At 38.2% G+C, this 23026-nt stretch overlaps 1 protein-coding gene across 3 annotated transcripts in view; it reads left to right on the plus strand.

Annotated features, from left to right (window-relative positions):
* Positions 1-22303, plus strand: part of ZNF704 (zinc finger protein 704) — a 68865-nt gene extending 46562 nt beyond the window's left edge. Inside the window, exons 6-9 of one of the 3 annotated variants that reach the window (XM_044423994.1) lie at positions 2542-2803; positions 7040-7144; positions 11985-12082; positions 13626-22303. In XM_044423994.1, the coding sequence (XP_044279929.1) occupies positions 2542-2803; positions 7040-7144; positions 11985-12082; positions 13626-13737 (577 nt within the window). In that variant the 3' untranslated portion in view covers positions 13738-22303. The remainder of the gene's footprint in view (positions 1-2541; positions 2804-7039; positions 7145-11984; positions 12083-13625) is intronic. The other 2 variants (XM_044423995.1, XM_044423996.1) reach the window with 2 other exon arrangements.
* The last annotated feature ends 723 nt before the right edge of the window (positions 22304-23026 follow it).

Genomic DNA, 23026 nt, shown 5'->3' on the forward strand with positions numbered 1-23026 from the left:
CACGTAGATCTAAGAGACCTTCTTAATGTAGCTGGGATTACAGCTGACTTCTGAAGCACCCCTTGTGAATGCCCAGCCCCTATATCAGGAAGGTTTTTATTTCCAAGAATTAACCAACCTACCTGTGGTAATTTGCTTTGCCAAGTTCCTAAAATACATTTTTTCACTCAGTTACCTCATGACAGATATAGAATTGATCAAATACAGTAAATCTTGTCAATCCCACACACTACAATCTGTTTGAAACAATCAAACTGCAACACTATAAAGTTCCAACAAAACATGATTAAAAATTAATCACAGTTTAGTGTTCAGCTGTAACCCTAAACAGTAGTTAATCAAAAAGCTTCTGAATTTGCAGCTGCACCAGGGAAAGAGAAGTAGAGCACACAACCCTGATGGTCCCTGTAATTTATTTTCATAACAATGTATTAGAATTCTCAGATGCACCACATTACATCTTCATCACTGAAGATTCCCACAGACCAGCCTTTTTGCACCTGTGCCCCTCCAGCTGTTTTAGATATAATCCTCAGTCAGCTGCACCCAGCATGGCCCATTATCTATCAAGAACGCTGGAGAATTTAGTCTCAAACATCTGGAAAGTACTGGTTTGGAGGTAGCTGGTTGGAGAAGGCTACCATAGACTAAATACCTTCAATCAAAGGTTTCTCTGAAATGTCATCCTTATTCTGTGCATTCTACATTTGCATAAATATGACTTGTAATATGGGGCTGGCTGGGGAGAAATACATTTGAATCTTCACTTGGGAAATGCTCAGTATGGGACAACTCCATGTGCATGTGCTCTCAACCTTTACTTCCTCTCAGGCTTGTCATAAGGATAAAGGAAGGTAGCCCCATGTCTTCTATTCTGCAGATCTAAATAAAATTATATTTCCAGTAAATCTAATAAATAAATGATCGTGATGATAGGGAGTGAAAAATTACTTAGGACTTGACATCTTTTTTCAATAAATTGTTATTGCTTGGTTCAATTTGTTTTGTTTTGTTTTTTGCTTTTTAAATTTTATTTCTGGTTTTCTATTTTGTATACTTGAAAATAAATATATTAAGGGTGACATCCTATGGTCTCACAATGTTGCTTGGCAGATCACAGGATTATTTTTCAGCTCTGGGGCTAATACCCCTTAGGCTGAACTTCTACCCTAACCTACCAAGCATATGATACACATGGACCTCTGAGTTATAGGTGTTTGTACTTCAAGGGTATACAGCATAGGGTTGCCCCTGAGCTCTGGATCTTTTCTCATCTGATGAGAAAATCTATTGAACATTTGGGAATGTATCATTGCAGTATAATTTGGGAAACTAGCATCCCAAAATATTTTTTCAATTTCATTAAGAATGTTATTAACATTATTCGGTCTTTTCATGTATCTTCCATGAATGATTGCTGGTTATGTTTTTGAATATTATATACAGATTTATGAAAATCCTAAATCTATCTGTGTAATGAATATAACCTGCAATTATTAACAGAGCAGTAGAAGAACAGAAGCTAAGCAAGTGATCCAAGGAACAACGGCTTAGCTCCTGTTCCTACAAGCAGAATAACCAACTGATAAACCTGTCTGTTGCAGGCTCTGGGTTGGGCATGTTGAACGGTCCCCCATAGGTCACCAAACCCGAAACCTAAAAGAAGGTTAGGCAGGACACTTTCCATTGACTCCCTAGTTTTGTATCCAAAGATAGACTCATTGAATGGAAGCTAAGATCATGCAGTGCAGAAAGGGCTTTACTACATGATTTTACTGAAAGTATACATTGATCTTCAGTTAGTGGCAGAGTTAAGAGTAAAATGTAATCCAGGAACACCCACGTGCAGAGCAGCTGCTGTTTGTGCACTCAGATATTAGGCAGTATCTTCTGCCACCCGCACTTCAGCAGGATGCACTGCTAGCACAGGGGGAAGCTAGTAGAAGTCTGCAGTGATCATAAATGAGTGAAGCACTTACTTCAAGAACAGGATGGGTCAGAAAGGTGCTCCGCTGACCTCTCCTGTGCTGGAAAGGAGCGATTTCTCTAGTTTTCGGGATTACTGTCAGAACTGCTTATTTCTGTTGTATCAGTGGTAGATTCTGCTAGTGCAACATAAACAGAGGTAGCACAGTGGCAGTATTGAATATTGCCCATTGTGAGCGAAAAATTCAAGCTTCAGTGATATTTTTGCCCAATATGCAAAAGTGTGTTATAGAGCTGATTGTATTCATGTCTTGTATATATGCATATACAAATGCAAGTACTATTTCACTTGCAAACCTTTTAGATCAAAGCTTAAGAAATAAGAGTAGTTTGCCTTCATTCTGTATACGTGTGTGTATATACATATACACATGTCCCCGTGTATTTAAAAATCAATACCAGATTGAAAAGAGTATTTATACCGCTCATACCATTGGTAATAAGTGAGAGGAATGCAACTTCTTTTTATGTTCATATATACTAATGCAACAGTTCTATTTTACTATAATGAATTTAGTATGCTACAAATAACTTCTTGAACTTCAATTGATTTAGACGTGTAGGTGAATCTGACTACAGTGATGGAGAGGAAGATTTTTACTACACAGAGATACGTCTCAACACTGACTCAGTAGCTGATGGATTAAGTAGCTTGTCTCCCATCTCCCCGTCTCTAGCATCTCCTCCTTCTTTTCCATCCCAAGATGTGAGCAAAAGTGAATTATCATGTGCCAAAACCGATGCTAAAGGGATGACACCTCTAAGCCGCTCAGCTCCTACCAACCTCTACCTCGTTCACTCTGACCATGCTTACCAGGTAAAAAAAATACACATAGGAGTTCCTTTAAACATCAAGAAATCATGGTTTCAAATTAGTTGAATCAGCTGTGGTAAGAGTAAGGCTTCTGTATATCTTACTTCTTTGTTTCCTTTTTCATGTCCTCCCACAGAAATTTGTTATTTTGAACAAGCTGCAGCTTCCTTTGATACCTGAATTTGATGGATAGTGGTTTGATTAAACAATGACTTGTGAGAATAGGCCAAGATCAGATCAAATCAGCATCTCAATTAGCTTGCAGAGTTTACTGTTTTCACAGGGATCAGTGGGTAGTTTAAATCAAGAGCTTCTCCTCCCCATGGGAAGAGAAAAGAAGGAAAGAGAAGTATTTGAGGACTAGGTTCATGAACTGAAATCTTCCTGAGGTTCATTCTTTTAATGGGAACTGTTTTTTCTTGTTCTGTCTGAACCAAGCCCATGAGTTTCCATACTGGCATTCTATAGGGTTTGCTTTCTTTTAAAAATCTGCAAAGATCAGAAAGAGTTGAAGGTGCATGGGGAATTTAAATGATATGGTATATGATGTCAAAACGTTGGACCTGTGCTGGTGTTGTATGGTATTATGCCCCTGTAACACATATGCTTTCTAGTTCCCTGTGCCAGTGTACATCATGGGCAGGAAGATCCAGCTCCACTGTTGATACTTGGTTACAAAAGCCATCCTGGACATGCAGGAAAGGATGATCTTTTCTGGAAAGGAAAGGAGATGTGTTTATTTTTTATTGTTTAAAAATAATATTCCACCCTTCTTTGTACTTTTCAAGAAGACTTACAAAAAAATCAAAAAGATTATCAAACAAATCAAAAAGATTATCAAACAAAATCACAATACAGCATCAGAAACAGGCAGAGAGAGAGCAAAACCTGATGACAGGAAGCAATAAATGTGTGCAAAAGCCAGGGTTTTGTGTGGTGCTTGAGAATATATTTATGTTTCATCTTGCAAGGAATCCCAGGTAGCTTACATAATCCTCCTCTCCTTTTTATCCTCACAACTGCATTGGTAAGTAGAATAGGCTGAGAGTCAGTGATTGGCATAAAATCACCCAGTGAGCATCAGAGCAGGGTTGGGACTAGAACTTGGTCATCTGAGTCCCAGTCCATTATTCTAGCCATGTGTTAACCCCAGCTGCCTGGTCCAGACAAGGCACCTCACTTAAGATTCAAGGCCAATAAGGGCGAAACAAAATCATCTGTGTCAAAGATGGTATACAGTATATTAAATGCATATATTGATAAAATGTGGCTGCAGGTGAAGAAGTGATAAGCAAGTGAAAAAAAGCTTATGAAAGTCCCTCTAGTCACAGGCCTTCTTGATGTCACAGATGTAGCATCAGGAGCAATAGTTACTGAACACCTTGTGTGCTTCTAGTTCCAGGTAGAGAGCCAAAGAACAATTACCTCTGTCATAGATTGTATACAGTTTCTCTCTCCATTTGTTCCAAAGGCTGTCAGTATACACAGCTTCCTGAGAGTCAAGGGAAATAAGAGTAAGCGATGGTCCAGCTATTCCAACTCACTCTAGCAAAAGAGTGTGCAAACATCCTTAGTTCAAGAGTGAGGTGAGGAGTTCACATTCCTAGCAGCTGGTAATCTTATACCATCACTGAGGCTGTACAACTTTCTCAGAGAAATTATGACTAACGAGTATGATTGCCTTTATGGCTTCACTTAACACCTGCACTGGACACTGCAAGCCTAATTCCTTGTCACAGTGCCTTCTGGATATCAATCCAAGTACAAATCGCTATGCAACACTGGCTCTTCCCTAAACCAACTTTCTCCAGATGGGTTAACTATAGCATGCACCAACCAGCATGGCCAGTGGCCGCTGACTGAAAGGAAATGTACCAACATATGTGGAGGAAACCAGGTTGTGGAAAGCTGATACAGGGTGCTGGGACATTTTAAGTCAGTGCCTTCACTGAAGGGTCCCTGTTCCGGGAGTCCCCTGCCTAAAGTTCAATCTGTGAGGATATCCACAGTAGGACTTTAGATGCTGAGCAGCCCATAGGAGGCACTATATATGAGGGAAAGCAGGTGCACTGGTATCCTTTGTTTGCATCCCCATTCAAGTCTTTTTAAACAGAAGCTCTGCAGCCTGTCAGAAACTGAATGCCCCTCTAGTTAAGCTGAGTTGGCAGCAACAGAATAACTGTCGACAAAGTCCTACTGCTTATAAAAGTAGTATTTCTTAAACGAATAACTTGAAACTTACCATCCATAATCTACCGATTTTGTTGACAACTATATACAATTCTAAACCAATCAAATAAAATTTACACAGATAAAGCAAATTAAAATGTGCTAAAAATTGGTACATTTACTCCAAGCTTCATCTCAGCATCTCATTCTCATTGTTCAGGCTTGTCGAGCAGGTGTGCCTTCCATTGCTTTGATGAAATTTTGAGAAGCAGTTTAAAAGTTATCTATGTTTTTCTGCCCCATGAAAACCTATGGAAGCAGCTGCTGGCAGAGCTATGCTGGACATGCTCAGTTTCACTCTGAAATAAGAATGCTGCCAGTATACCCAGTGCTTTGAATTCCACTGTTACTTCTTGCATATTAGCATTGGGAGAGGAGTAGTTAGGAACTGTCAACTAAGATAGCTTTGAAGCTAAGGGTCTATTGCTTACTGATGAAGAGATGGAGGGAAAAAAGCTGTTCTGGAATTCAAAACATACAAGGCCAAATCTATTCATTTGTACACACCTATTCAGTTAATGACTTGCTGCTGCTTTTTTTTTTTTTTTTACTTTTAGTTTGGGTCTCTGTGTTTTCTAGAACACTGCTTTTTCAAAGCAGAGAAAGTCAGTGTTAAAATAACCTGATGGTTTGAGATCATAAATAACTCTATCCTATATTGGCTTATATTCCACAAATCCAGGCAATTGGAAGCTAAGGGTAATGCCCTAACCAATAGGCAGTGCCACAGTTATGCTTGCTTTCAAGTAACAGTCAGGCATGGATCAACTCGTAAGAGGATTTCTATAGCAACAGAAAAAGACTCTGATGCTTCAAAAAGCAATACAGGGCCAGAACACCGGGTTCCTTGCTGGTTCTAGGCATTCCATCCTCCCCATTCTGATTTGGGCCTGAAAGATCCAGGAAACTTGAAGGGTAACTTGTAGGCAAATACACTTTGTGGGGTTTCAAAACATCATCACTGATTAAAGGACACATCTGTTAAGGTATCAGCCCAAGCTTCCAATTTCCTGGCTTTGTGGAGCTTGAACCAACATAAGATAGTCTTAACTCTCATCTTAAACCAGCAGGTTTTTAGAAATCATTGAATGTTTATTTGTTAGTCTGCCTTTTTCTTCTTTTTTAGTAATGTAATTAAATTCTGAAACCTCTGTATGCTGTCATGCTGTTCTGTTCTTTTGTTTCCCCTTCCTTCTGCTTTGCAATTGCTGCATAACTCATCAGGTTAAACCAGCTTGATATCTGCAACTAGTTTTGGTGAATGGGACGGCATAGAAGTCTCCTAAATAAATAAATAAATAGTTTTTAGTTGTTTCAAAATGATATTAACAGATAATGTCATGTTTCCTCTTGCTCACTGCCATTCTTTTAATCATTTTGTGATAGAAACTGGCAAATACCATTTTTAAAGCTCTGGTTGTTGTTATCCCTTTTAATTGCTGCTTTTATAAAATCTAAGCCTTTAATGATTCTTTATTAGGCCTGCATATATATATTTAAACTTTTAATTCTCATAAATTATATCAACTGTAGTTCTTTTTCTACTCAGTGGATATCATATTCCCTCAGGGAATTGAATGAGAGGTAGAATGCCATTTCAAAAACAACCTTTCCAGTATTGACACCAATTTGTAATCCTCACTGTGAGGCAGCCCAAAGCAGAGGTGCAGAACCTCAAGCTCAGGGGCCAAATCTAGTTCTCTAGAAGGTCCCCCAAAACCCTTTCCCCCAACCACTATTAATTTGGTGCTTGCCTGGTTTTTGCCCATTTTAAAAGGTTAAGATACCTTTCCTAAGCTCAGTAAGAGTTTTAAGCTAAAATATGCTGAACATTTTGGGCCTCTCCCATTTGCCTTCAGTTCCACCAGCCATGGGAATGTGGCGCCTGGCAGCTTCTCCAGAACAGAGTTCAGCCCTCAGCCTGAAAGAGGTTCTGCACACCTGGTTTACAATATAATTCTGTAGAATAAGGATGTTCCTCCTTAACCAACTGACTGTTTTTTAAAACAGGCCACTGCTCCTGTGAACATTCCAGGGTCAACCAAGTTCACACCCAATGGAAATAGCTTTAGCATCTCTTGGCAGTCTCCCCCAGTTACCTTCACTGGCATTCCAGTAAGTAGAACACCAATAAATAAATACATACATAATGGGAGGTTTTCTAAATAATGTTGTACATGCTTCACAGGATTCACTCCTGTCCTTTTACTAAATGAACATATCCTTACAGCAAGACTTGGTCATCTTCTTTCTTTGCCCAATCTGTGAATGCATCATTGGCATCAATAAATAATGGGAGATTGGGCACACTTTGAATAGAAGGCCTGGAAATTAATGAAGCATTTCAGTAGTGGTTTAATTAATGTCTTGCATTTACATTATTGCTTCTTACGATACCACCCAGTTTCAAAATAATTACTCCATGGCAGTCAAACGCTGTATAGATAAATATTTAAACTTATCCCAAAGTTTCCTTTGGATGTTTTCTAGTCCATTGAATTGTAAGGCCCAGTTTGTTTCACCTTCTGCTCATCTCATCACAGCACTGGTTTTGTTGACTTACTGCAATCCATTGTAATCCCGTATCATTTTCTATCATTCTTCTGCCTATCTGCTTCTGCTCCTTCTGTTCACCATTTTCCCCTGTGCATAATGCCTTACATTTTACCTAATACCAATCATGACTATAAGCAAATGAACAGTATTCTAATTTTCATTAAAATAATTGTTCTAGTGTTTAAATGATCACAATCTGAGCAGAAGTCTCCTTTGATATCAAAGCATTTTACCTAAGGCTACACATCCAGAATTTTCCATTTCTTGGAAATGCATGCTGGTTATACAAAACCTCTGCTTTCTGACAGTGTGAATTAGACACCGATAAGGCAAGGCACTATTCGCTTCTTCTCTCTTCACCAAGTGAATCACAAAAGCCTCTTACTGTCAACCTTTGGCATGTCTTGGAGGTTTTTTGTAGAGTCTGTGGTCTCCTGCTGAGCTGATAAAAAATGAAAGTAGCTGAATCAATTACATTGCATTCTGCCAATGAATATTTATTAAATTCCATCAAGAAACAGCTAGTGGTGAAAGGCATCATGCTGGCAGCAATTTGAACAAGAGACACTTAACAGAACATGCTGTGCATAAAATACTCCCAAAATTTGATTTCATGACAATATAGTTGATCTAGAGTAATTATAAAGGTGGTTTATTCTCTGTGGCACTGCAGAAAATTGGCACAAGTAGCACAAGAAATCAGAGTATCTCATTAGTCACTCTGTAAACCAGACACTGAAGGCAACTGGATTAAGCATGCAAGTATTCAGAATGCTTCAGGGAATACCAGTGATTAACCATTCCCATCAAAATTGTGTGTGTATAGTTAGAAAGTATCAGTGTTAATTTTATTTTTCAAATTTTTAGCATAGTGTCACAATGGAAGCATTTTGATGTGTGTTGTACTGAACTTCTATCCTGGCATGGGTGTCTCTAGCCTGAGAAGTGCTTTCAGTCCTATTTGATTCATATGTGTTTCCAGTGCTGTGTAAGGGCTAAAAAAATTGTAAACACAACCCTGGAAACTGAGCACTAGTTAATTGTCCCCTCTTCTGTCTCATGCCAGTGCCTCAGAACCAAAAGGAAGTATAGAATTGGATGGCCCTGCAATAGGAAAGTAGTCAAGAGCAATAGTCTAATCAAAAATACCTATCTTGTTACCACTGTAGAAAGAAGTCTTGACACAGGAACAAGTCAAGTGGTATAACCATGTGTGTGTCTGTGTGTTCACACACCAGTCTGCATTATGCTTGGGCTGAATGATAGTCTTTTGAAGGTTCTGCCTGTGCATTCTTGCATGCATCTTGTGAGAAGCATGCTGGATCAGGCTGACAGTTCATCTAATCCAACCTTCTGTTCACACAGTGGCCAAACCAGCTGCCCACAGGATCCCATAAGCAAGCTGAGTGCAGGATTATTTTCCCAATCATGCACCCTCAGCAACTGGTCTACATTGGCATGCTATCCCCAAAACTGGAGGTAGCACATAGATGTCAGGATTCTTAGCCATTAAGATCCTTCTCCTGCTGAATTTGTCCAATCCCCTTTTAAGCCATCCAAATTCATGGCCATTGCCACTTCCCATGGTAGCAAATTTCGTAGTTTAACTATGCATTGTATGAAGAAGTTCTTCCTTTTATCTGTTCTAAACCACCTACCAATCTGCTTCATGGAATGACCCCTGGTTTTAGTATTATGGGTGAGGGAGAAAAATGTCTCCATATCCAGTTTTTCCACATCATGCATTAATTCTGTACACCTCTAGCATGCCTCCTCTTACTTGACTTTTTTCTAAGCTGAACAATTGCAGCTGTTGTAACCTTTCCTCATAGGGGAATTGCTGCAGCATTTTGATCATTTTGTTTGTCCTTTTCTGCACTTTTTCCAGCTCTGTAATATCATTTTAGGTCTGGTGACCAGAACTGTATATAATAATCTAAGAGCATAAGAACATTTAGAGTATTCTTTAACCATTTATTGATCCATCAGTGGACCTTTCATTTTATTCTGTGACTGCTAAGTTTACTCAGGAGTGTGTGGCGAGGCATTTTGTCAGAATCCTTTTTGAAAGCTAGAAACTTACTTTCAATGAAGGATTTTTCAAAAAGGTATCAGATTCTGTACAATTATGCAAAATTGTATATGTGCAGAATTGCAGAAAACTGTCAAAAGGTGTTTTATGAAATTGACAAAATGGGCACAGTCCCAATTTCCATCATTCATCTTAATACAACCTTGTTTTTTCCCTCTGAACAGAGTAGCCTTGCAGTTACTAGGAAACTTTAGTAATTAGGAATTTTGTTTGGTTCTAAAAGAGATATCCAGCTCTGCATTTTGTTACTTTAAGAGTTTATAATAACGACACTACTACAAATTTAACATTGTAACATTTTGCATAGATTTCAAAATTTCAAGAAGTTAGAATGCAAGAACTGTAAAAAATAAAATGTAAACGTGTTCTACAATCCCAAATGTAAAGGAAGCACCACCACCACCAAAAGTTAAACAAAACATGGAGCCACATTTGGCAGTGGTGCTTCCTGTCTCCTCACCTGGTGCAGGGACCAAGAACCGCAAAGCACCAGTCTGAAGGTCTCTCTCTGGCGCTGCTGTGCTTGGTGGTGAAGGGAGAGGAAGAATAAGTGAGCATTTACTCAGAAGTTCATCTCACTATGTTCGATGAGGATTACTCCCTAGTAATTTATGTATGTTTGCAGACTGAGCATGGGCTCTTATAGTTGGCATTTCCACACTTCCCATTGCCAGTCTGCCATGCTCTGTTTGCAGTCTGTTAGTGGCTATTTAAGGTGCCATACAGCCTAGCAACTCTTTTTTCCCCATCTTGAAAAGTGTAGGTAAATCAAGAGTAAGTTTTAAGCCAGCACAATTTGGGACATTTGCACAATTCTGTTTGGAAAGCGTACCTTCTATATGTATGTATATTTGCTTATTCAAGTTAGCATATGCAAATTTGTACAGTTATTTTGTCCTTTGGGCCTCTGCCTGGCTCTTTCAGGGACTAGCACAGCCACTGATTGGGCATTCCATGAATAGAAGGGCCCCTTCAGTTTACAGATTATACCAAGATCCAACCAAAGTTTCTGCTGGAGGAAGGGGCAGAGAGAGAATTGTTACTGATACCCCGTTCACCCTGAAGCCTCCTGTGTTGCCTTTCATTTGCTCCATGGGGTCCCCAGCCCTCCGCATAAGTTTTTGGGGAAGTATATGGTTCTGTAGTAGAAAGGACAAAGAGCAAAAACCACTTTTCCGTGGTCTTCTTTCAGTCTAAGTGGAACTGTGCTAAGTGCTACTCTGGATCCTACCGGCTGATTACAACATACTGTGTGTGGAATGTTTTCTCATTTCATTCTAGTTCTTGTAGGAAAAAAAATCTAGTTCAGAAGATATCAAACTTTTGAAGTTGGAAGAAGGAAACTCTGTTATTATATCTCTTGGAAAAGGCAGATAGAGGCATCTTCAATGACTTTGCTAGAGTATCTCCCCTACATGACAGCAGTTGATTCATTTACCCTAGTTTTGAATACTCGGATAGTTGCAGGTAGAAAACTCCTTGCCATGTGCATTAAAATTAATTGTGCTGATATCATCAGCTTTCACTGCATAGGCCATAATGAGATGCCAAGAACTGATGAAGCTGTCTACTTGTTTTCTCTGAGCAGGCTCATTAATAGTCCGTCAGTCTGAGTACCAGCACTCCTTATTTGTCACATGTGGAATAGTTTGCCTTCCTCACCCTGAAAATGGAATGTCCTAGGAAATAAAACCAAGTGCTATACAAGTGTGTTGCCAGAGAATTAAAGTGCATATTGTTTCAACTGCATCTGGATATCCGACTAAGACAGAACAGGAATCCTGTTTAAATTACAGGAAGAGGGAATCATATTAAATCATGGGACAAAAAGCCTGTTGAACAGCTGTGCATGGGAATAGATCATAAAATCTATATTTTCAAAGATAGTACAAAACATATTTTCAAAGAAGGTTCACTGCTGCTAGAAGCGTCTGAGGTGTGTGTCACAGAATATCTTCCACCAGTTTACTTACAATACTGGGTATGTTCAAGGAGCAGGGAGGGCAATGAGCTAATAGGAGGAAGATGAGGCAGAGAAGTGGGGGCAAACATAGAATAGTACAGACCTAGACTGGGACTGTACTACTTCACATGGACACAAGTGGTACTTCATTCTCAATGCTCCCAGACACTTAACATTTCCTTCCTTTGAGGACTGTACCACAGGCTAGCTTGAGTGTTTGGACTGACTGTCGGAAGTACAGAGGAATTGAGCTGGTAGGCCAGCCTCTGAAAAACAGGGTATAGTGTGAGTGACTTCCAATTGATATTCTGCAATGAAAGTGGTATTTCTGTCTCTGTTGATAGGTTTCACCAACACACACACGCCCTGCAGGGAGTGGAGAACAAAAGCAACAGATTCAGACAGTTTTGTCATCACCACCAAGAGCATCAATTGGCCTAAGGTAAGAGAGGTTTTACTTTCCATGGTTATGAACTAAAATAATTGGGATAGGAGGAACTGAAATCAACATACTTCTGCACTGCAAATATTTAAATAAAATTCTTTTCAATCTAAATAGCAACAGGTTATTAAAAAGAGTCATTTTGTTTTATATTACCTATTTTAAATCCTCATTATTTTTTCTAAGTACATAAAAATACACATGAAGCTACCTTCTATCTAAAGACATAACAATAAACAAATACCTACCTTCTAATTTGTTTTCTACCTAGGAAATTCTTGGAAAATTATATAAATATTTTTGGAACTCCCTCCCAAAAGAGGTGCAACTGGCACCCTGGTTTCTCTGTTTTTATTTATTTATATTTATGTATTAAAAACTTTTCTAACCCATCCACTACAAGCATCTCGGGGCAGCTTACAAAAAATGAACAGAATAAAACAAACACCACAGCAGTTTTTGCCACCAAATAAAGACCTTTTTATTAGAGTCAAGTAAAGACCGGGGTTTAGAACCATGGCTTTATTTGCTTTTTACTGCTGGTTTTATTGTTGTTTATTACCCTCCTGTTTTCAAACTTTATATTAGTTGGATTTTATGTGGTTTTAGATGATATCGTTTTATTTTATTATAGTTATGCTATGTTGTTGTTTCTGTTTCTTGTGAGATGCCCAGAGAGCCCTTGGGCTATAGAGTGGCATACATTATTTATAAATAAGTACATATACAAATTTCCCTATAAAGTTAGTATAATTTCAATAACATAAATTATTTTTGTAGAGGATGAATAAGAAGAGCTTGAAAGAGTGTGATATTTATTACCAGGCCCTAAAATAGGCCATCCAGAGACCCACTGTGTATTGGACGGGGTAAAAATACCCAACTATATAAATAAATGGGGGGGTTCCCCACAGTTGAATATTGCAGAACAGTTGCCAACTTCATTTGTAAATAGTTCAGCTGCAGTACTTTACACATCTAGCTAGGAGTTGTCCATGGGGCTTACTTATGAGTAGACATGTACAGGATTGTGCTATTAATGGAACAGATGGTCTTTCTTTAGATCCTTGGAAGAAACATCTTTCTAAAGACACTAAAATAAGTGTGTGGTATCTTGTTTCAACCTAAGGAGTGGGGTTCCATTTTGAAGAAGCGCTTGAATTCTGTATTCTAGTGGTGGCGCTAGAGGCAAAAGACATGGGAGTAACATACCAAAAATCCCCAAATAGTGTACATTAAAACACTTACTGTAAACCTTAGCAGAGGTATTTCCTCCTTTCAGAATAGAAAGAAAAGCCAGGAAACCACCAAACAATCAGTGAGTGACTAGGGAAAGGAGATAGGGCCAGGAGAAGGGCATTGGGACCCCTTGCAACACTACATTTGGCTTCCCTTCACATCTCTTCTACCAATGCTATCCCATTTCCAGTCCTAAGGTAACTGATAATCTTCAGATTTTCAATAACATACCATTCTTGTCATGTCAGGATGTAGGATAACTAAACCTCTTACTAATCAGGCTTTGTTTCCATTATTCTGGCAGAAAACCTAGAGGAGAGGGAAAGAAATGTCGCAAAGTATACGGGATGGAGAATAGAGATATGTGGTGCACGGCTTGTCGTTGGAAGAAGGCTTGCCAGAGGTTTATTGACTGAAGCACGGAAACCATATGGAGTCACATTCACAGGATTTTCATGCTGCAGCTGTGCTGTGAACTTTCCCATATCCTTCAGTGCTGGCTTCCATAGAAGACTTGCACTTTAAAAGGAAAGTAGCTGCATCCAAGAAGGAGTTCTTAAAAGCCTATGTGCAGCAATAGAGGAGAAACTAACAACCACAAAGTCTTTTAAAAGTTTTGGTTCAGGAGCAGCTATGTGTATTTTCCTTAAAAAAAAAAAAAGGAAAAAATCTTTTTTAATAATCTTGAACAATTTGCCTGCCAAGACATGTTCTTTTCACACTGCATTATTGTTTATGTTGAGAACTTTGAAATCAGAAAAAGCAAAAATCAAGTGATACTACTTTTCCTGAAATGATTTTTTAAAAATGCATACATTAAAAGGGGTTTCTACACTTTACAAATGCATAAGCTACACTTTTCTCAAGAGCAGCTCTTTCAGATACAGTCAATAATTCTAATGTGATCAGAGTTGATGCAGCATCTTGGGCTTGTCCATTAGGGTTATTAGAGTATTGCAATCCTGGAAGGACAAGCAGCAGCTTGAAGAGGATCTTAAGGGTGGTTTCAAACTTAGACCTGAAGCCTAAGTAACCACTTTTGTATCCATCCTAAAGGTGAATACATTTGGGAGAATCACCAGCAGACCTAAACTAAAAAGTACAACTACAAGCGGGAGAGTTGACTTTAAATGAACTTGAAGTAAGTGTAAGAACTTAATTCAAGGTTCAGGATATCCTTCTAGTAATGGGCACAGGAAACTTCATACATCTCACAGTGCTAAAGGCCCTGCTAAGAATGAATATGGGCAGCCAGCTAAACTGTGTAAGCATTTATTCAGGGATGTGATCCAACCCAGCAGCTTCCTTTCCTGCTTTTTTATGAGAATGCCTGATAAACAGTTCAGTTTAAAATGCAAAGGTATTGTTTGGGGCAGGGAGGAGACTACATGGAGAAAATGTAGCTCATTCAGCTTTCCAACAAGTAAAATTGGTGTGAAGCAAAGCAGATGTATGTATGTATGTATGTATGTAAAAAGTCCATTAAATATCAAGCTATTTCATGGACAGAAATAAAAGCCTTCAGACTGGCTTGCACTTTGATAGGGTTTTGTGCTTTAGTGTAATTTAGTACTTTTGGAGCTCATAAGAAGGCACAGATTATTTTAGCATGATATAAATTGAGCTCATGTTTGAAAATCAGTAGAAATTTGGAGACAGGTATACTGGAATGATTGTCTTTGCAGACCCAACTAAAAATAAATGGGATTAGTGCAAGAATACTACCATATAGTAATGTCAGTGGGGCGTGTGTGGAAAAAACATCCTGCAGATGCTTGCCCTGTGTTACCAACTTCAGAGTGCTCTCTCATGTTCAAAAACAATAGCAAGAAGTCTATGTGGATGCTTAGTCTGGCTGTTGTTTGGTGACATGTCACAGACAAAATTTATTATTCGACTTAGAAGGACCAATGATGGGAGTCTAACACAAACTCTCTTATTATACTGTGTACCTTTGACTAAGAGGAGGAAAAAAGCACAAGATCTGGTTGGAACATAATCTAGAGCTAGGTCTGATTTTTATGTGAATTTCAGTCCAAAACTTAAATCAGCTTTAACAGTAGGACACTTGTTTTGTAGTGTTTCTCTTTGAAGAAGCCTAGGTTTGCCTTCCAAAATATGTCTATCTGGTGGAAAAACCCTGCCTTGGATTGGCAAGGTTTTCTTGGATTGTGACAGATATTCATCCAATTTTCTCTTAACACTTCCAAAGAAGGCAGTTCTTTGGCTATATCGTGCACAGTTGCTAGCGGTCTTAGGCGTGCTCCTTGTTCCCTAGTTCCTATCTTGAGATCTGTCAGAAAAATAACAGAAGGCATGAGCTGAATACAAATGAAATATTTTATTTTTCTTCTGACTTTGTCTCTGTTCATATCTAGCCTACCCATCAGAGTTAAGAAAAAGTACAAGTCAGGGAAAAGTGAGGCTTTATTTTTAGCTAATTACTCACTGCATGACCAGGCAGCTAACTGCTAATTCCCGAACTATATACATAATGCAACAGGCTCACCCTATGTTCAAACTTGGATGTGTTTAGTTGCAGTCTTACTTTTGTGTTGTAGTACACCTCTGGATGTTCACAATACTCCATTTGAAATTCATCCAGTAGTGATCACCAATTTTATAACCTCTGGTATGATTTGCTGCTTGGAAACAAGTACAACAAACATGGACCCTACCTTAATGTTCAGTGTACATCCAGGATGAAAGATGTATGCTTTACCTCGGTTATGTATAGGAAAAGTTGTAGTGTATGTACTTTGCATGCTAGAGAATGGGGGTGCAATTCCTGGTATTTCTATTTGCAAGGTTAAAGGTGGCAGGACTTTGAATGGTATCTGCATGAGGTCTTAGAGAGCTGCTGCCATTCTGGAATAGAGTAATACTGGGCGAAATTGACCAAACGTCTGACTCAGTATAATGTAAAGTTCACAGAAAAAAGTGAAGTGCCAGGAAAAATACAAGTACTTTGTAAACTGAAATAAAATTTCACACATAGGAAACCATTTTTTATCTGACTAAGTGCTGCAGTTTGGGGTATCTAGATTTGACTGTCTACTACTTCTGGACATGGATCTGGTTCTAGTTTTGTTGTACTCGTGTCTATTTTCAGAGGCCAATATTGCCACACAAGTTGCAAATTGGTATTTCATTGTATCCAAATACATTAGTAGTTCGACTGGAGATAGCAGACAACAGTGGGAACGAGAATAACGAATCTATTCTGTGTGCTTCAGGAGTTGATTTTGAGAAATACATAATGTTCTAGAAATCTGCTACTGTTTTATATATTTGGTTGCATGTGTTTAATATGACTGCACATTTATTATGGAGACTATGGCATTTCCTAGGCATATGTTGCTAGGCATATTCCTTCATGCTGGTACTCTCAAAGTTGGGGTCAAAAGGGTTGATTAACTGGATTTCAGATTCACAGGTGTTGAAGACTAGTGTTTAACATCTGAACATTTAGAATTTTTATAACACAGCTTTCAGCTCAGCACTGCACTGCACTCATAAGGGCTAGAAACTTATTTTAAAAAAACTGAAATATGGTCAGAGGAATGCCTACCTACCTGCCAAATATTGCCCAACCCTCTGATTTGTGGGGTAATGTTCGTCATCAAGTACTTTCGGCCATCTCCTGTTTTCCTGCTGTGCAGAGCTTTATGCTCTCAGTTCTTCATATTTTCTACAATGAAGGCATACCACATGGCAACACTGAGAGTGTTTTTAGGGCATTGTTTGAACTACTGTTTGCCATAATTAGGTTAAGCCCAAGCTGTCCTAAGATAGGTTTTGATTGTTACTCATTGACTGAAATGACTTTAAGGTGGCTCTACTGGATCTGATACGAAAAGAAGAAAGTAATTTAACAATGCAACTGCTGGAGTTTGTCTTGTTGTACATAGTAAATGCTTGTTCTAAAACTGCTTACAACATAACAGATTTTTTAAAAATGTTGCAAAATTTCAATAGACTTTTGAAACATAGGAAAACCACAGAAAGTAGGTCATCAGCCAGAACAGCAACTAAGCCAGCTTGTCAGGTGAGACATATATTTAGTTAAACCACTGATGGCTGCAGTGAAGAATTCATAAGTTACTCCTTTTTCAAAATGCAGGGTGAGTTTTACAGTATCTGTTTTAAATTAACAATCACTGAATATTCTCTATAAAACATTCTTAGCATAAATTGGTTTATGGGGAAGGCCAAAACTTTTCCCAAATTATGCCTCAGTGTTTACCATTTTTATTACACAGACTGATGGATATTCAGAGCCTTCCTTATGTTATGTTCCAGTGTTGTTTTCTCCTCTTACCTGTCACCTTTGTTCTTTTGTTTTGTGATCCCAGCCAATCATGTTGTTAATGTGATGTCATGTTAGGCTAAATGGCAGTCTCAAAGCAAGGATAGGAAGTATTGTCTCCAAACAGTGGGGGCACATTTCCCAAGTGGTGAGAATGTGAATGAGATGAGTCTCTTTCCATGTTTGGCTCAGCAGTAGTTGGAGTGTCTCCCCAGTCATGCTACAGAGATTACTAACATACCATAGTACTGTGGCTATTGTGTAGAAACATTTTAACTGTTCTCTTATATTCTGATGTGCAAAAATAATCTTGAATCTGTTTTACCCTAGCAGTAATTATTTTATTTGAATGTCTGATTGTGAGTCAGCTATGAAAAGATTGTTGGACTGCTTCTTGTATGAAAAACTCTTGACATGGGACTGTTACCAAACAAGACAATCATGTGAAAATTGCTTCCAGTAAAATCAAATCAGCATCTCCTTTGTTGTTGGAAACCTGACACAAATATGTTCAGGGGGTTGGCCCAGTGGGTTTTTTTTCTTTGTTCCCCTGCCCCCACAAACAGGTGCCCTTCCTATGTCATATCACAGAAATTTGTAACTCCTTTTCAAAAGAAGCTTGGTGTAAAGCATGTGAATGTCAAATTGAACGTAATGAGTTGAAAGCTATTTTGGGCTCATAGAAGTAGTTTTAGGGCACAATCCTATGCACGTTATGGCAACAAATCTCTCAACATTTCTCAGCATAGGGAAGATATAGGACTCTTTTTTTGTCTATACATGCAAAACACTGAGCCGAGGCTCTGTAGTCCTTTCAGATCCTTGACAATGATTTCAGAATATGTTGAACGGCAGTTCACCTCTATTTCTGCTCACACTGGTCAAGTCTGATAACTTCATTCTGTAACATCATTGAAGAACTTCATTCTTCATTCATTCTTTAATTGTGTATGTGCCATAAAAAAGGATAAGAAAAATGTGAAATATTCTATTAGTCACATTTTGTATAGGATTTTTTTTGTCATCAAATTTTGTCATCACTGAGGATATGGGGTTTGTTTTGTTTTTTGTTTTTTTGTTTTTTGCAAGCAGCCTTTCAAGAGTTCATTCCCCACCAACCCTATGCCATAATATTTACCCCAAATTGGCTTTTTCAAAGATGGCGTAAGAAGAAGTTTTTAGGTTCAGACTAGTCCAGCATTCTGTTTCCAGAGGTGGCAAGCCAGGTGCCTCTGGGAAGCTCACAAAACATCCTTGGCTGTAAGTGTGCCGTAAGTGTTTGTCTCTAGTCAATCTATGCAGTATAGCCAATGGAGGTTTGGACGGCGTACTGGTCAGCTCATTGTGGGTTATTTAACCCACAATACTCATAGGGGATGCTGTGTCATGTAAACCCAGTGAGCAAGGATTAAGCAAGAGTTAAAGAGACCATGTGTTGTTTAATTCTAGCATAACCCAAACTCATCAGGGTCACATGACATGTCCTGAGCAGGGGTGGGGGTTGCATAATTGGGTTTTTTCCTAGTTAAAATTAATTCTATAATACTAGAACAGTTTGTTGTCCCAGAATTGTTTCAACTGGTTGCAAGCATTTTGCTTAATGTTGTGTATATTCGGAACTGAATTGCAGTATGACAGAATTTAAGAAGCAGTTGATTCATCTTTGTGTAGAAATGCTAAGAATAATCTGTTAGTATCATTGCTCAACTCATCTTACTAACGAAGTACTTGAAATAGAATTGCTGCATGATAAATCATTTTTAAAGTTGTATATTATTTATTGTTCATATATCTTGCAAAGACGAAGGCCTTTGGAGCCAGTCAAGATGGTCATTTTCTGGTACCTTCTGAATCCCTGAACCCATTCTTGGGCTTCTTTTTGAATCCTACTGTGGATAGCAAATTCAGGGAGAAACCATCTACAGGAGAACCCAGCACTGTGACAGGAGAAACTGAATGACAGCCCGAGAATTACTCCACTGTAGTCTATACTCATATGAATATCTGACCAGAGTGTTTGTCTTTCAAAGTGCAAATTTTATTATTGGTGCTTCCACTGTGTTTTCTTCACTAGCAAGATGTCATTAAGTAAAAATTATACTCATTCGCACAGTTATTTAGATTTTTTAAACATTAAAAAGAGCACAATTGGAATTTAAGCCTTTTTGTGGCTATGTGTTGAAACCACAGCTTTTTGTTTAAGGTTTTGTATCCAAGTAAATGCCTCCAATCCTGTATATGAGAGTAATACTGATTTTGGACAGTCCTGGTCTTCCGAATGCCTAACTTTCAAGGGCAGTATGTATACTAAAGGATTCGCTTTAATTGTCATAACTCTCATGCTGGTGCTGACCTTGCTAGTATTTTCACCTTTGTGGAAAAATGAATACTGTCTGTCTGGGGATAGGAAGTAAGGTGTGTTTCTTAGTTTAATCCATTTTTCAAAGTGTGTGCTAGGGAACGCAGCTGCCTCCGTGCAAATATCAGTAAAGGCAGAGACCTAACTCACCCTTGCTGATCTTCCTGTGAAATATGCACAGTGGCATCTGTGCAAAACTAGTGTTCTGGAATCCTTCTCAAGACAGGTCAAAGAGCAAGAGTGATTAGCAGACAAGTTTAATATGGCATGGGTTCCCCGAGAAATGATTGTTTAAACATTACTGTTCTAAATAGTCTTCTGAGATTGACTCAGCAAGATAAGAAATTACATAAAGCCAAACAGAATTTTATTTTAATTCATTTTAAGTCCCTTAAACTATGAAGGTACTAGAAAGTGGCAGGTTATATTTCTAGTCTTGTATCAATCTATTTACATTGCACGACAATCTGGATTTTTTTTAATGTCTTGCTGTTGGAATGTTATTTTTCTCTCAAAACTTAAATGTAAAAGAACTAATTAAGGATATGCCAGAAGATAGCAAACAGAATTAACTTTTTAATAAAATGTCTTAAAGGTAAGACTAGTTGATTAAATATCTGTGACTCATAGTGGTTTTAGTGTTTTAAGATATGCAGTAGTTATAGTCAAGATGAAAGACAACAGCCTTAACAAATGGTGCAATATTGCTTTTTACTCAACAAAGGGCTAATTTGTTGGAGATTGAGAATATAAGCCACTGTGAAGAACAGTTTTACAGCATCTTACCAGCAGGTCTGTACATGCACAACTAGAACAAGATTGCAAATTAAAGATACGATTTCTCAAAAATACGTTGAGACGTTCTTGAAAATGTCTGCTTTTTACTCATATTTGAATAGGGATGAAATCTGAAAATTATTTTGGGTAAAAATAAGTATTTCCTTCCCTAGAAATGGGTTAGCTAGGAACCTCCACTCTTGTACCATTTGTAATATCTGTTCTCTGTCCACATACAGCATTTAGACAATATAAAAGTAGCTTTACAATGAATCTAGTCTCAAAATGACCCACAATGCTAGAAAATGATTATCTGTGTTTGATCATCAGAACAATTGCTGTCCAAGCAGCCCATAGAATGTATTTTTGTTTTCTTGGATTTTTTCAAAAGAAAAAAAATAATTGCTCTCCAAAAACCTTAAGGATAACCAAAGATCAAACATTCAAGTGATCTTCTCTATTTTACCCATCTTATTCTCTTGGTATTCAACTGAAGGAAGGTCAATATACAGACAAAGGAAAAAGCAATAGTTAGACTCAACTGCTTCTGAATGTTTTGAGCCAAGATGAAGTTTTCCATCAGAAGGCTGAGGGATTCAGTGGACATACCTTTCATGTTACCAAACATTTCAAATGGCATTATGGCTTCTTACCAAGCCACACTGCTAAAGCACCCAATATGAATGAGATGAAAGTGATGGATGGCCTATAAATAGCCTAAATAAATAAATATGTGTAACCTATCAAACTCACATTCCATTCTGCAGCTATGTGGCTTTTCTGTGTTTCTAAAATGTTTTCAGATTCAATATCCATACTATCTATGCTTTCAACATTTGGAAATGTGCTTTGTGACATATTGTACTTTGCAATGAACATATTTCTAGCAGTGATGGAATACAGAGGCCAACATGGCTATATTCCTGCAGTAGATTAAAAATCTGCAGATGATGAAACGAAGTGTTACTGTGATATTATCCCCATTTGCGTCTTGGGCAGGTGTCCTGCACAAAACTACTGCTGAAATTAGTGGATGATGTATTACAGCATCAGCAAAAGTCAGTTTGTTTCTCTCCTCCCTACCATAAGAACATGAGATAGAGCCCTGCTGGTCAGACCAAAGACCAGGGCAGCCAACGTATCTTCAGAGTGGCCAACCAGATAACCGTGGGAAACCCATAAATAAGATATGACTGCAACAGCACCTGCCTGTCATGTTCCACAGCAATGGGTATTCAGAGGCATACTGCCTCTGTCTGCATATCTTCTATCATGTCAAAATATTAAGCTTTTAATCTTCTATGAAATCATCCCTGCAATTTTTCTATTATTATTATTAATAATAATGTTGATATTTTAATGCTCTGATGTGATATAAAATGAGAAGTTGGACTGCATGCATTGAATTCTATATTTTTTCCATTCAGAATATTTTATGTGAGGTGCTAACAGGTTTCAAGTATCTAGTGAAGCTTATGGTTAATTGTACAGGTATAGCAAATTAATAAATATCTGTATTTATGATCAACACTGTCAAGATGACACATACTGAAATGTTCTCTCAGATATTTGTATCAGTTATAAGAAAAGCTTTCTTGAGCTATCTTTTAATTGAATGAGCTTTGCAATAATAGCACCTGGCCACCTGGAAGAAGGATAACACAGGTTCACACAAAATAGTGCTGGCTTCATAAACTAATGATGCTAATGTTGCTGGCTTCATAGACGATGGTTTAGGGAGACAGGAGTGAATGCTGGGGCCATGGTGGGTATGTCATGAACAGAGCCAGGGGTCAGTCTAGATGGCCCAGGAGACCCCTTCTGACTTACTCTGTTTCTATGTTTCTATGTACTCCTGCCTTTGCAACATCACATCCTAAATGAAGAATAGTGACCAATTTGAATACTAAGCCAGGGCAAGATCATGGGCAACCTCTCTGATTTCAGCTTTTTGTTTTTGAGGTAAAGTCACCATCTGGACTTAAGTTGAACATGCCAGAAGCCCAGCAAAATGTGGGCATTTCATTAAAAACATTTTGTGAGGATTTCAACCCAGGGAGAAACAGTTTGCATGGACTTACATGTTAGGAGAGCTAAAGTTATAGTCAACAGAACGCCAGCAGAAAAATTACAAGACACAATCTCTACTACAGCAAATGGTACAATAACTAGCACAAATAACACCTAGTCTAATGAGTTGTACAGCAACTGAATCAAATTTGGCAGTTGAGTAAGGATAAAAAACAGGATTTCTGTAACC

The sequence above is a fragment of the Varanus komodoensis genome, unplaced genomic scaffold, assembly GCF_004798865.1.
Source record: "Varanus komodoensis strain SLA01 unplaced genomic scaffold, ASM479886v1 scaffold14_1, whole genome shotgun sequence".
Classification (NCBI taxonomy): domain Eukaryota; kingdom Metazoa; phylum Chordata; class Lepidosauria; order Squamata; family Varanidae; genus Varanus; species Varanus komodoensis.